General features: G+C 42.5%; 1 protein-coding gene across 16 annotated transcripts in view; it reads left to right on the forward strand.

Moving 5' to 3' along the window:
* The window catches only part of TMEM266 (transmembrane protein 266), a 169857-nt gene that overhangs the window by 139129 nt on the left and 17431 nt on the right, over positions 1-13297 (forward strand). For all 16 annotated transcript variants that reach the window (XM_061596033.1, XM_061596029.1, XM_061596028.1 and 13 more), the window contains one exon: positions 1362-1551. In XM_061596033.1, the coding sequence (XP_061452017.1) occupies positions 1362-1551 (190 nt within the window). The remainder of the gene's footprint in view (positions 1-1361; positions 1552-13297) is intronic.

The following is a 13297-nucleotide window of genomic DNA, read 5'->3' on the forward strand; positions in this document are numbered from 1 at the left end:
CCCTCTCACTCTGTCTTTTAACAGTGCCACAAATCCAGTACATAAGGCAGCTGTCACTTTGCCTTATGAGGTAGGTCACTTTTGTAAATTGCATTGGAATGGGAGAGACCACTGTAGTTTAGTGGCTGGAGTGTTGACTTAGATTGGGGAGACCCAACTTCAATACCCCTTCAACCCTAAAGTTTACTGTGTAACTTTAGGTGACTTACATTGGAGGTGAAGGGATTGGTGGGTACAGTGTGCCACCCTGAACTCCTTGAAGGAAGGATGGGATTTAAAAAACATAATTAACAGTAACATTCTTTGTGTAATTGAGTTTAATTGAGCATACTCCCAGGCAAATGGGTGTAGGATTGCAACCTAAAAAGGTGTTTTTCAAAGTCAACATATTCATGAATGAAGCACCAATATGTTAGAAATGTTTTGGATAAGGAAATTCCCTCTACCTGAAGGACATAAACTAGGTGAACTTCAGTGTTTCATTTGTCCAAAGATGTCATGAATATTTATTTATTTATATTTCTGCTTTGCCCTGCCCTGAAGACGTGGGATAAATAAGAATACTTTTAAAACATATTATAAAATCACATGAATGTTTTCAGAGAGCTGTGGCAGGCTTGGTTTTGGAATACATGTGCTCAGCATGACATGGGATAATCATGCAAATTTGAAAGCTTATCCAGTCTCAGATTTGCTGAGCGTACATGACCCATCAAAGTACAGTGTTTGTAACCATCAAGCTTCATAAAATAATGGCTTTTTGTTCATAACATGTTGTTGTTAACTTCAATCTACAGGCAGCACAGCCTTAGGGAAAATGTTCTTTTTTAATTTGAATTGTAGCACCTAGAAATTAGACCATAATTCAGTGGGAACCTGCATTTTCATATTGTACCCCTTGCATTTTGTGGCCATTCAGTTTCACTATTTACAGTTTCCCCCCCTCTGTACATGTGTGTCTATGGATAGTTGTAGATACATATCTGCCTGCTGAGGATAACACTCATGCACCTGATGAAATGGGCTCTAGTCTGCAAAAGCTGATGTTCTTAAAGTTGCACATCACCAGTTGCTGCTTTTGCCGTAGTGAAGCCTAGCCCCCTGGGCTCCACACTTTGACAACACAGTCTCTGCCACACACAAATGTCAAGCTCAAAAACACTTGAAATGTGTATTGATCAGGTTGGTGTAACAGCTGTTGCACAGATTTTTTTAAATTGCAAACACTGCCTTTTTAGATGCCTTTTTATGAACACTGCCTGAACACTAATGTTTCAAAAAGAGTACTTTTCCCCATGTGCAATATACCTCTGTATCATTCATTTCTTGTCTTGCTCATTTCTTCCTCCATTTGGCCTCAGTTTGAAATTAGGCAGCTGAGGGCTCACTTGGCTCAGCAAGATCTGGACTTGGCTGCTGAGAGAGAAGCTGCACTGCAAGTCCCTCGCATGCTGAACAAGAAGAGCAGTAACCGATACAAAGTTGTGGCTGCTGAAGGGGATTCCGATGACGAGGCTGCTGAGAACATATCGGAATTGCGGCAACCTCGGGGTGAGTAGGACAGCCAGCTGCTTAGCACAGCTGAACATGGTCCAATTGAGCATTGCGGCTGTGTTGTCTCCATTCATTTTAATGGGGTTTGTGTAGAATCCCCATGGGCCACTGCAGGTGGTGCATAGGCATTTCTGGTTTGTCAAGATGAAGCTGCCAGGAAATTAGGAATTAGGAACTGGGTGTGGTGTCTCAGAAGTTTAGCTCCAAATATGTATTTCTGAAATGATTGACTGGGACCCACACAATGAGCTTTTCCCGGTGAGCAAGGGAAGTGTCCCATTAGGAAAGATACTTGATATCTTACTAGAGCACCCTTTAGTATGCTGTCTTCCTTTGGTTGCTTGATATGTCTCTCTCCCGAATATAGGAATGGGGAAAAAAACAGATTCAGTTCACATTTAAAGCTGAATTTATCAAATTTGCACTTTCCAAAACAATATGAGAACTGAAACACAGCCATCCTTCAAAATTCGCAGTTATTCGAATTTTGCAATGCAGTTCTCCAACCAAGCAACATTTCCAAAATTGCATAGATTAGGCGAAAGTGTGCACAAAATGAATATATTGGTGAAAATAATATACATGCATTATATCAGGATAAAATGCTTGCAAAAATGTGTACATTGGTCAAAACTGCATACAAAACTGTATTTATTGGGAGAAATTTGCACTAAAATGCTGAAGAATTTTCATGAGGATTTTTTTTAAAAAAATTGCAAATTGCTGCAGGAATGTAGAGAACCAAGTTTAAGATAAGAATAATGAGAAACTGAGAGAACTGAAATTTGACAAATCATTCCTTCCCTACCTGAATGCAGCATGGCTTCCTTTGTACCCCTTGCCTATAAACTTACATTTATTTTTAAATTTATTTTACTATACTTGTTCTCTGGGTGTCTTACAGAAAATTAGCATTAAGGGAGCTGGGTAAGTTATGGAAATGGGTGTGAACTGGTGGTAGATTCAAGAACTCTTTTTCTTTCTTTTTGGATGGAGTATTTTTTAAAACAATGATTGGCATTAAGAATGAAATGGCTGCATTTAAAATGGCAGTATAACTGAATGCTGGAAAATGTGGCCATGGTGCTAAAGTCTGTGTTTCAGCCAAGATTAAGCATTTTTAGCTGCCATTTGTTTCAGTATAGGAAGATTTTTAACTGTCTCTCTCGTGAAATCAACAGGACTTTTCTGAGTTTGTCAAAATCAAAGTCCTTGACTTAGTCTGGATTTGTGTCCTATGGAAGACTTTGCTGCTGCTGAAGCAGAGAAAACTTGCCTCCTTTATTTTTAACGTGTACCTCTGATCCTGTAGACATTGTTGGACTCCGATCAGCCCAAGCCAGCATGGCCAGTTGTCAAGGAGCTGATGGGACTTGTAGTCCACCAATGCCTGGAAGACCACAAATTGCCCACCCCAATGTATGTGAACGTCTTAAACATTAAAAGCCTGCAGAAGGTGATTTGTTGTGAATGTTGTGCAGTAAACAATTGAGTTTCCTGTTTGTTTTTCTCCCCCCCCTTAACAAAAGGCTGTTGAAAGGTTTAGTATCATCCCAGTAAGCTCTTGCACTAGTTAACACCAGCAAAGAGGTGGAACTGGAGGCTGCATTCAGACAGCACTTTATTCCATTTTCCTGACATTTCCTTACCTCCTTTTATTTGACCTTTCACACAACATAAAAGCCACTTCTGGAAATCTAGTGGGATATACTGGAAGTTTAGTGCTCATTTCCATGTTAATTGCTTCCAGAAAAAAATTGTTTGCAACCCCATTAACACAGAAAATTGTAGGAGTAAAGTAACTAAATTTGGGGAAACAGAAGTGCACATGTGCAGAAAGAATGGAAGACTAGTGACATGTCCAGTGACATTCATTGTTGTGTCACACCACTCCCACCAATGTGAATGAAATTTAGCACAACATGGCGGTATATTGGTCAAAATGCCACAGTTCCCTAATGCAACAGGTGAAAGGAAAATTAGGAATTGGGACAGAAGTGCTTCCATTATAATCAATAAAACTAATGCATTTAACCCCATGTCTGAATGCAGCCGGAGTCTCCCCTTATCACATAAGTATTTCTGTCACAAACAAATCCCCTGTGCTTTTTGTGCTATATCATTAAATCCTGTTACGTTGGCATGCCACTTTCCAGTTGGGCTGTGCATCTAGCCTCCTTAATCCTTTTACCTCTTTTTAATAAGATTTCTGAGTGCCTTCCTCATGAGGGTACTTTATAATTTATGCATATTTTCCTCAAGAGTTACATTAGGAATGGAGGAGAGTGGTGCACATTTCTAAGTACGGTTGCTGACTTTATTGTCCTTTTGAGACAATAAATAAAGGCCTTAAACTTTTATACTTTCTGGACTTTGTTTCCAGGTTGCTACAAGGACATAATGTTTGCATCTCCTTACAGAGGCTTGGTCATGCATAAAACATAGCAGATTGGCAAGGCAAATAAATCATTCCTGAATGTTAGTACATTACATTAGTACACTTAAGCATGCATAAGATTCACAGCCTGCTTAGAAGCAACTCTGACTAAAATCAGTTGGACTTAATTTTCAAGTGTGTTTGTTTTAGAGATGGGAAGCAAGGATGCACTCTGGAGCTAGTCAGGCAAAAGGAAGATTTGCCTTGACCAGAGTGTAATAAGGACTGTACCTCTTTAATGCTTTTAATGATGGTGTGCATATATCTAGTGCATGCATAAACAAACACTTTAAAAAAAATTTCATATACTTGAAGTTGATTCCAGAACATATCTGCTATTCTGCAATAAAAGTTGATATCTGAAACCACTAAACATAGTTGTTTTTAGGTTTGCTGAATATTTATTTATTATTAAATTTATATCCCGCCCTTCCTCCCAGTAGGAGCCCAGGGGAGCAAACAAAAGCACTAAAAACACTTTAAAACATCATAAAAACAAACTTTAAAATATATTAGAACAAAACATCTTTAAAAACATATTAAAACAAAACATAATTAAAAGCTTTTTAAAACTTTAAATCATATTAAAAAGCAATTGCAACATAGACACCAACTGGCATAAGGTCTCTACTTAAAAGGCTTGTTGAAAGAAGAAGTTCTTCAGTAGGCGCTGAAAAGATAACAGAGAGTATATTGAGACAGCAACATGTATCTAAAATAAATGTAGGGGAATGAAATAGAAAAGGGACCTTTCATGAGTTCTATGCCAACTATGTAACGAGATGTTGGATAATTCATTAAAACATTTGTATCCTACTGGAGGCTAACAGTATTAAAAAGAAATACAACAATTAAAATCAGCCAGAAAAAAATCAGCTTAGCAAAGTTTTAAAAATTAGCAAAAATGTGGTGAAGCTCACCCTGGTAACTAAGGCTGTAATCCAATACGCACTTACTTGGGAGTAAGTTCCATTGAACCCAATGGGGCTTACTTCTGAGTAGACATGTATTGAATTGCAGCCTAAGGTAAGTGTCCCTCCATGCTCAGGAGGTAGAAATACAGACTAAAAGGTATCCACTCAGGTCCTCTCACAGAATGGGATCTAGGCCAACTGTTCAGTACTCTTTCAGGATCTGAACTGTTGCCAAGTTGTGGCCCTGTTTTGTTGTTAATGGCACTTGTTGCATCTGAACTCTCTTTCACAGCATAGATATGCCTAGTAGCTGCATAAGCCCTAATTGATCTGCAAAAGGCAAAACCCATCGACAGAGGCTGTATCTGATGGCTTCTGTGGAATCCCCAAACCAGTGCTTTGTATTGTTATAGGAGAGCAAGGGGAAAGATGTTGAGTGTCTCCATTAAAGGTATGAAAATCATAGAGGGTATGTATTTGCTTATAATCACACATACAGCTCAGTAAACAGCCTAAAGACAGCTTACATAAAAAATGAAACAATGTGGGTTGCATAAAACTAAGAGCTACTCAGGATAGGCACATTGCAATGTTAGTCATGTCCATTAATTTCAGTAGGTCTACTCTGAGTATGACTAATGTCAGATCCCAGATTACACTTAGCATAACCACAAACAATAGGAGAGCCACCCTATTCTTCGGATTGTAAATGGTTGTAACTGATTTTAATATTGAATTTGTATATTGTTGTAACCTGCCCTGGGACTTATGATGAAAAGCGGGTAAGAAATTCAACAAATGGTTATAAGAAGTGTCTGCTTAAGAGTGGGCAATGATGGGTGCCAAACACGCCTCTGTGGGGAGCTCATTTATGCCCTGGGTACCCTCTGTCTTGTTCTGGCCTGGTGGGTGCTCAGACCCATGCCTCCGGTGGCTGCTGGCACTCTCCATTGCTGGTTCTCACAGTGGCTGGGTGGGGGGATAACAGGATATTTTGGCACTTTAGGTGGTTCTGTCTGGAAGTGGGGGGACTTTACTTGAGTCCCGGCGGGAGGGAGGCATGTGCTTGGCAGAGAAGGTTCTTGTGGGGAGGGCGGATGGCCACGTTATCGAGAGGCTAGGCGGCAGATGCTGGAGGGGTACGAGGCGCAGGCCATGCCAGCTTAGGGGAACAAGGGATAGATGCATAATATCCATCCCCTGTTCCGGGCCTGCGCACCACCAGAAGACAACTGGGAGATGTACGACTCCACCCAATCTTCGACTGCTGTTGTGTAATGCCAGGTCTGTGGTGCAAAAAATATCGCTCATCCATGACATGATCATGGATGAGCATGCAGACCTGGTGTGCATTACGGAGACCTGGCTGGATGAAGTGGCAGCGCCTGTGCTTGAGGCCATGAGTCCAGCGGGTTTCTGATATGCACAGCAGCCAAGGATTGGTAGGCGGGGAGGGGGAGTGGCAGTCATTTAGCCCACCCCGCTACACAAATGACTCCCTGACCGAGGTGCTCGAGGTCGTCTCGAGCGTGCGGGTTCTCTCCCCTGACCTCTTAGTCTTGGGGGATTTTAACCTGCATGCCGAGGCTGCTCTCATAGGAGCTCCTCGGGATTTCATGGAAACCATGACTTCCTGGGAACTGCACCTTTGTAATTTTGGACCCACCCATGTAGCCGGTCATGCTCTCGACCTTGTGTTTGTCTCGGGAGGGGAAGGAAGTGCTCTGAAAATGGGGGCTGTTTCTTTGAACCCCGTGTCATGGTCAGATCACTATCTGGTGAACATGGACTTCTCATTGCCACATACCCTCCGCAGGGGTAAGGAACCCATTAAGATGGTCCGCCCCAGACGCCTGATGGAGCCAAAAGGATTCCTGAATGCGCTGGGAGATGTGGAGCCGTCAGAAAGTCGCCCAATCGAAACCCTGGTGACGGAGTGGAATAGGGAGATCACCAGGGCAATAGACTGGGTGGCTCCAAAACGTCCTCTCCCACTGAATAGAACTCAGATTGCACCCTGGTATACACCACGCTTACAGGGCCTGAGGCAGGAGGTGAGACGACTAGAGCGCCGGTGGCGGAAATCTCGTTCTGACGGCGATCGGACACTTGTTAGAGCAGCAATAGCTGCCTATCAAGTGGCAACGAAGGCAACGAAGAGAGAATTCTTTGCTGCCTCCATTGCGTCTGCAGAGTGTTTGTCCCAGGAGGTTGTTCCAAGTGGTCCGAAGCCTGGTCGGTCCGGTTGCACAGGAACCCTTGGAACATTCTAAAGCCTCCTGTGACAAATTTGCCAAGCACTTTGCTGATAAAATCGAGCGCCTGAAGAGCACGATTCCGTACGCCGTGGACACAGGTAGTGGGCCAGAGCTGGCCAATTGCATTCCGGTCCGGTGGGATCGGTTTCAGCCCCTTCCCTCTGAGGAAGTGGACAAGGTGCTCTCTAATGTGAGGCCAACCACGTGCTTGCTTGACCCTTGCCCTACATGGCTCATTGTGAGCTGTAAAGACAAATTGAGCGAAGGGATCAAGGCAGTGGTGAATGCTTCCTTGGAAGAGGGTGCAATGCCATTAGCCCTCAAGAAGGCAATAATAAAGCCCATTCTGAAAAAGTCCTCCTTGGATCCCCAAGAGTTGAACAACTTTCGCCCAATTTCCAATTTACCATTCTTGGGCAAGGTGATCGAGCGAGTGGTGGCTACTCAGTTACAGACACACTTGGATGAAGCGGATTATTTGGATCCATTCCAGTCGGGCTTCAGGACTGGACATGGAACTGAAACAGCCTTGGTCGCTCTGGTGGATGATTTGAGGAGGGCGTTGGACAGAGGTGAACACACATTCCTCGTCCTCCTGGACCTCTCAGCGGCTTTTGATACCGTTGACCATGGTATCCTCCTGGATCGCCTGAGGGGAATGGGAATAGGAGGCACTGTTTTACAGTGGTTCCATTCCTATCTCTCTGATAGGCACCAGCGGGTGGCATTGGGAGATGAGGCTTCAGACCCTTGGCCTCTCAATTGTGGTGTGCCACAGGGTTCTATCCTCTCTCCCATGCTTTTCAACATCTATATAAAGCCGCTGGGGGGCATCATCAGGAGATTTGGGCTGCAGTGCCACCAATATGTGGATGACACTCAGCTCTATCTCTCATTTAAGTCCTCACCAGAGATGGCTGTGGTTGCCATTTCCAAGTGCCTGGAGGCCGTAAGTGAATGGATGGGAGGAAAGAGGCTGAAGCTGAACCCCGACAAGACCGAGGTACTGCTTGTGGGAGATAGGAGGAAGTTGGGTGATTTTGACCTGGTGTTGAATGGGGTAAGATTGCCCCTGAAGGACCAGGTTCGCAGCCTCGGTGTTGTTCTTGATTCCCAGCTGTCCATGGAGGCTCAGGTCGTGGCGGTGAGCCAGGCAGCTTGGTATCAATTACATTTGATACAAAGGCTGCGACCCTACCTCCCTGTCCATCTGCTCCCACGGGTGGTACATGCCCTGGTCTCCTCTCGCTTAGACTATTGTAATGTGCTCTACGTGGGGCTACCCTTGAAGACGGTCCGGAAATTACAGCTGGTACCCAATGCGGCGGCACGTCTGATCAAGAACAGCCGCCGCCGAGACCATATCACTCCAGTACTTAAAGATCTGCACTGGCTACCAGTTGTTTACCGGGCCCAATTCAAGGTGTTGGTTTTAACCTTTAAAGCCCTACACGGTTTTGGTCCAGTTTATCTAAAGGAACGCCTTCAGCATCACCAGATAGGCCGCCAAACGAGATCAGCCTCCCAAGACCTTCTCTCGGTCCCACCAGTCAAAACAGCTAAGCTGGTGCGGACCAGAGAGAGGGCATTTTCAATTGTGGCCCCCGCCCTCTGGAACTCTCTGCCTTATGATCTCCGCCATGCCCCCTCCCTGACAGGCTTCCGCTGAGAACTGAAAACATGGTTTTTTAGGCAGGCATTTGAGACCTTTGTCTAATTTAGTTTAAATTTTTGTATGATGGGGGTAGGTTTGGATTGAGTATACTTATTGTTGTTTTGTATTATATGTTATATTTTACTCTATGTTATATTTTAGTCTATGTACGCCGCCTAGAATGGCTGTTAATTCGGCCAGATAGGCGGCCTAGAAATAAAATTTTATTATTATTATTATTATTGTTCCCACTTCTGTCCCTTGGTGGCACAGTGACAAAGACCTCAGCAGCTGTAAAGCTTCTGAACAGGGCTCACTGGGAGGGAGCAATTCCTGACAGACCCTGATCCTGGACGAGGACATCTGAGATTCCTGAAAGATGCTGGTTCTAGCTACAAAGAATGTCTAGTATTCTCATTCTTGTAACCACGTGGCTTCCAGTTTGTGTTGCTCTGTCCTCTTAACACAGGCCAGTGGATTTTCTAGACACACAACTTGAGACTAGAGTAGATAGTGTGGAATACTACTCTAGATTTATTTTGTTCATTGCAAGAAAACCTGATAAATATAATGAAACTGATTAATAGAATGATAAACTGGATAAATGAACCTTTATGCATAGGGTGCAAGATCAGATTTTAGTTCCCTGCTTATTGCATGTCTCCGGATGACTTTCAGTACCAGTAAATTACCAAGCTTATGGAATTTTTCCCTGGATGTGTACCTTGGTGTCCATTTAGCTGTGACATGTTGATTACAGAATATATCGGTTATTTTGCAATAAAATTTGATATCTGGAAGTATAAACTTCGTGCCTTAGAGACTGTTGGGGCCAGAGCGCGGACGTAATTCGTTATAAGTAACAAATTACTTGTAATTTGTTACTTTTTTGAGGAACATTTTGATTGTAATAGAACTAGGAGTAATTTTATTACTTTTGTGGAGCAATTGTAATGTTTCCAGCATTACTTTTGGGCATTACTTGGGGGGGAAGCAGGGCAAGTCTTCTGCTCCTCTGATTTGTGAATGAAAATCATGTGCCTCAAACTGGCCTTCTGCGCAGCGTCGCTCCTCCCTCCTGCTCTGTGGGTGGGTAGAAGGTGAGAAGGGAGGAGGTGGAGAGTGAGATGGGGTGGAGTGGAGAAAGCAATTGTTTAAAAAAAATGGATGGTGGTGGTGAAAAATGGAGTGGAGGGGGTGCATTTGGTTTCACATGCAAAGATCTGAGTAGTGGTCTCTGCCTCCCTCCCCACCTCCCTTACCAGTGGAGAGACCACCACTGCTATCTTATGGATAAAAAGAATTATTCTACTACCTCTGTATGTGTGTGTTTATTTTTAATGTTGTTTTAGGGTTCCTAGATGTGCAGCAGCCAAGGCCAGCACCTTATAGGTGTTTTTTTAAAAAAGTAACTGAAATGTAATTATAGTGATTACTTTTGAGAAAAAGTAAAGTAATCAGTTACTTTCAGAGCAATTGTAAGTGTAACGGTAATTACTACTTTTGGGGCCATGTAATTTATTTATTTATTTATTATTTCAATTTATATACCGCCCTTAGCGAAATAGCTCCTGTAAACTGTAATTTATTACTTTTTAAAAGTAATCTTCCAAGCTCTGGTTGGGGCCTACCTTCATTCATGTAAACCTTTGCATAACAGAAATTGCCTGACACTGAGCCACCCATTGCACTCACAAGTATGTCACAGCATCTGGAAACTCCAAAACCATCATAGGTGTGCCTGGCTCAGCAGAGGTGTAAACCAGGCAGGCTGTGCAAAATCTGCTTTCAGGTCCCCCTCAAAATCTTCCAGGGTCAGAGACCTTCACTTCTGTATTGAACAATGGCCTTTTAATGAGCTGAGCTATCTAATTCATGAGAAATGGGATACTCCCTCTCAAGCGAGTTATATTTCCCTTACCCATAAGGAACAATGGGAACATTCAGCATGGGCCATTTGACCATGAAGGGCTGCAAAATTCCAAGAGAAATGTTAGACTTCTGCTAATTTCTCCTCCTTCCCATTGTATGATATTTTTATGGAGCAGTCCATAAATTAAAACTCCACAGAGAGCAGCTGAAATTTGTACTGTTGTGTTTACATTGGACTTTCTGCAGTAATGGAAGTCCTCAAAGCCACAGCACATGGTATATGCTACAAACATCAGCAATGCTATACTTAACTCTGAACAAGTACTGCAGGCATTGATGGCACAGATAACTTTTCAAAGCTTACTGGCACTTTGATGGCAGTTAAAATGAATTACATCCAAAAGTCCATTGTAAAATAATTTTTTTATTAAAGTCAATTAGGGGTGAATCAGTTTTATTTTTGTCACTTTTATATGTCCGTTCCATCCTATTTTTGCATTTCTCTGCAAATTTATTATTAAATCCTCAAAAAAATCACATTAAATACTATTTGAATATATATTTTCTCTTAAAAGACAAATGTTAAAATGTGTTGTGATGCAGTTATTTTTTATTAAAATAATTTACTTCTATAATGTAGTAGTAGTAGTAAAGTTTATTGCCAGGCCATAGGCCATCACAACAGTTAAAAAAGAGAAAACATAACAATTTTTTAAAAACATAATTAAACAGTTATTTGAACAGAAAACACCAGCACGATAATAAGATATGATTATACACTATAAATATCTCAATTAAGGCTGTAGGAACCAACCGCCTCTAGAGACCTAAGGATCCCTGGTTTATAAGGTGTTTAGCCCTCAATTTTTGGGCAGCCAGGGCAAAAAGGGCCACCAAGTAGGTGACCTTAGGATCAATATCAGCTAGTAGGAAACTTATGGTTTGTTCTTCATCGCAAGGGCCCATACCCCTGATCAGAGGATCAAGGTATTTAAGTCTTGGGTGTATGTAGAGTGGGCATTCAAGAAGGTAATGGGGTAGGTCTTCTACCTTTCCCGATGTACAGATGCAAATCCTCTGGCCCCATGGAATTTGCTGAAAACGGCCAGCCACAACAGCACTGGGCATTGTTTGCAATCTTAGAGCTGTAAAAGCATGTCTCAGATGTACAGATAGAAGATTTGACAAATACTTAGCCCTTAGATGGTCAGATTTAAAAATGGCATACCATTTTGCAACCTTAGAATTAGAAATAGCTAACCTATCCATCCATATACAGTGTTGTTCAATCTGTTGTCTTAGTTTAACTTTATTCAAATGGGCGAGAGGCTGGGGAGCGATATGGTATTGTTGGTAAATATTCAAAAATCTAGAATTCCAATATCTGGTTCTCTCGGCCAGATCCAAACAAGCTTTCGCCAGGATCTTAGTATTTGCACTGGTTAGCAATGACCCGTACATTAGTATGGCTCTATGAATCTGGGCACAGACAGGAAAGAGGCCAGCTTCAGCTTGTAAACATGCAGAAGGTGTGCCGGATGGTAGGCGCATTAGTTGTCTAATGAAATTGTTTTGGATGGCTTCTAGTGAAGGGAAGGAAAGAATTTCCCAACCCCATATAGCCGCCCCATATAGAATCTGTGGTAAGACCTTGTACTGGAAGATTCTCAGGGCAGGGGCCACAAGGTATCCCCCCACAGTCCTGTAAAATTTAAGGATTGCCCCTGCCGTCCTGGTGGCTGATAGTTTAATGGTAGCAATTTGTTTGTTCCAGGAAAAGGTATCTTGAAAGTGGATCCCTAAATATTTAAAGGAGTGGCATTGTTCTATTGGGTGACCTCCATTTGTGTGTGGAAAGTCTTTTCCCGAAAACCATGATCTTTGTTTTCTGATAATTGATTTGTAAATGTTCTTTATTGCAGTAAACATCTAATTGTGCCAATAATCTCCTTAGACCGATAGGGGTGAGAGATAAAAGGATCATATCATCCGCGTATAATAATGTTGAGACCTTCCTATTTCCCAAGGAGGGCGGAAAATATGATGGGCCCGCTAGGTCAGCAACAATGTCATTTACATAGAGATTAAATAAAAAGGGTGCTAAGAGACAGCCTTGTTTTACACCCTTATTTGCGGGAATTGAGTCTGTTAAGTTGTTTCCCACTCTTATTCTCACGGTGTTATTAGAGTACAGTTCTGTTATTAGATATAAGAGGCGTTTATCTATGTTGGTTCGGGCGAGCTTGTCCCACAAACGGCCTCTATCGATTGAATCAAAGGCAACCGCCAGATCGACGAAAGCGGCATATAGGTGTTTTGTGGGACCCAACCGTGATTGTCTGGCTAAGAAATGGAGGGTGAAACAGTGATCGGTGGTGCTCTGCCCTTCCCAAAACCCTGCTTGTTCTGGGTGAATGACCTCATTAGCAATTTCCCACTCCTCCAATTTGAGCAGAAGGAATTTGCTATATAACTTAGCTCCAATGTCTAATAGGCTAATGGGCCGATAGTTATTTGGGTCTTGTCTCTGGCCCTTCTTAAAAATAGGAATGACAGTGCTCTGCTTCCATCCCTCCGGCATAATGCCTGTATTGTTGATCTGGGTGAA

This window comes from Rhineura floridana, chromosome 14 (genome assembly GCF_030035675.1).
Source record: "Rhineura floridana isolate rRhiFlo1 chromosome 14, rRhiFlo1.hap2, whole genome shotgun sequence".
NCBI classification, from domain to species: domain Eukaryota; kingdom Metazoa; phylum Chordata; class Lepidosauria; order Squamata; family Rhineuridae; genus Rhineura; species Rhineura floridana.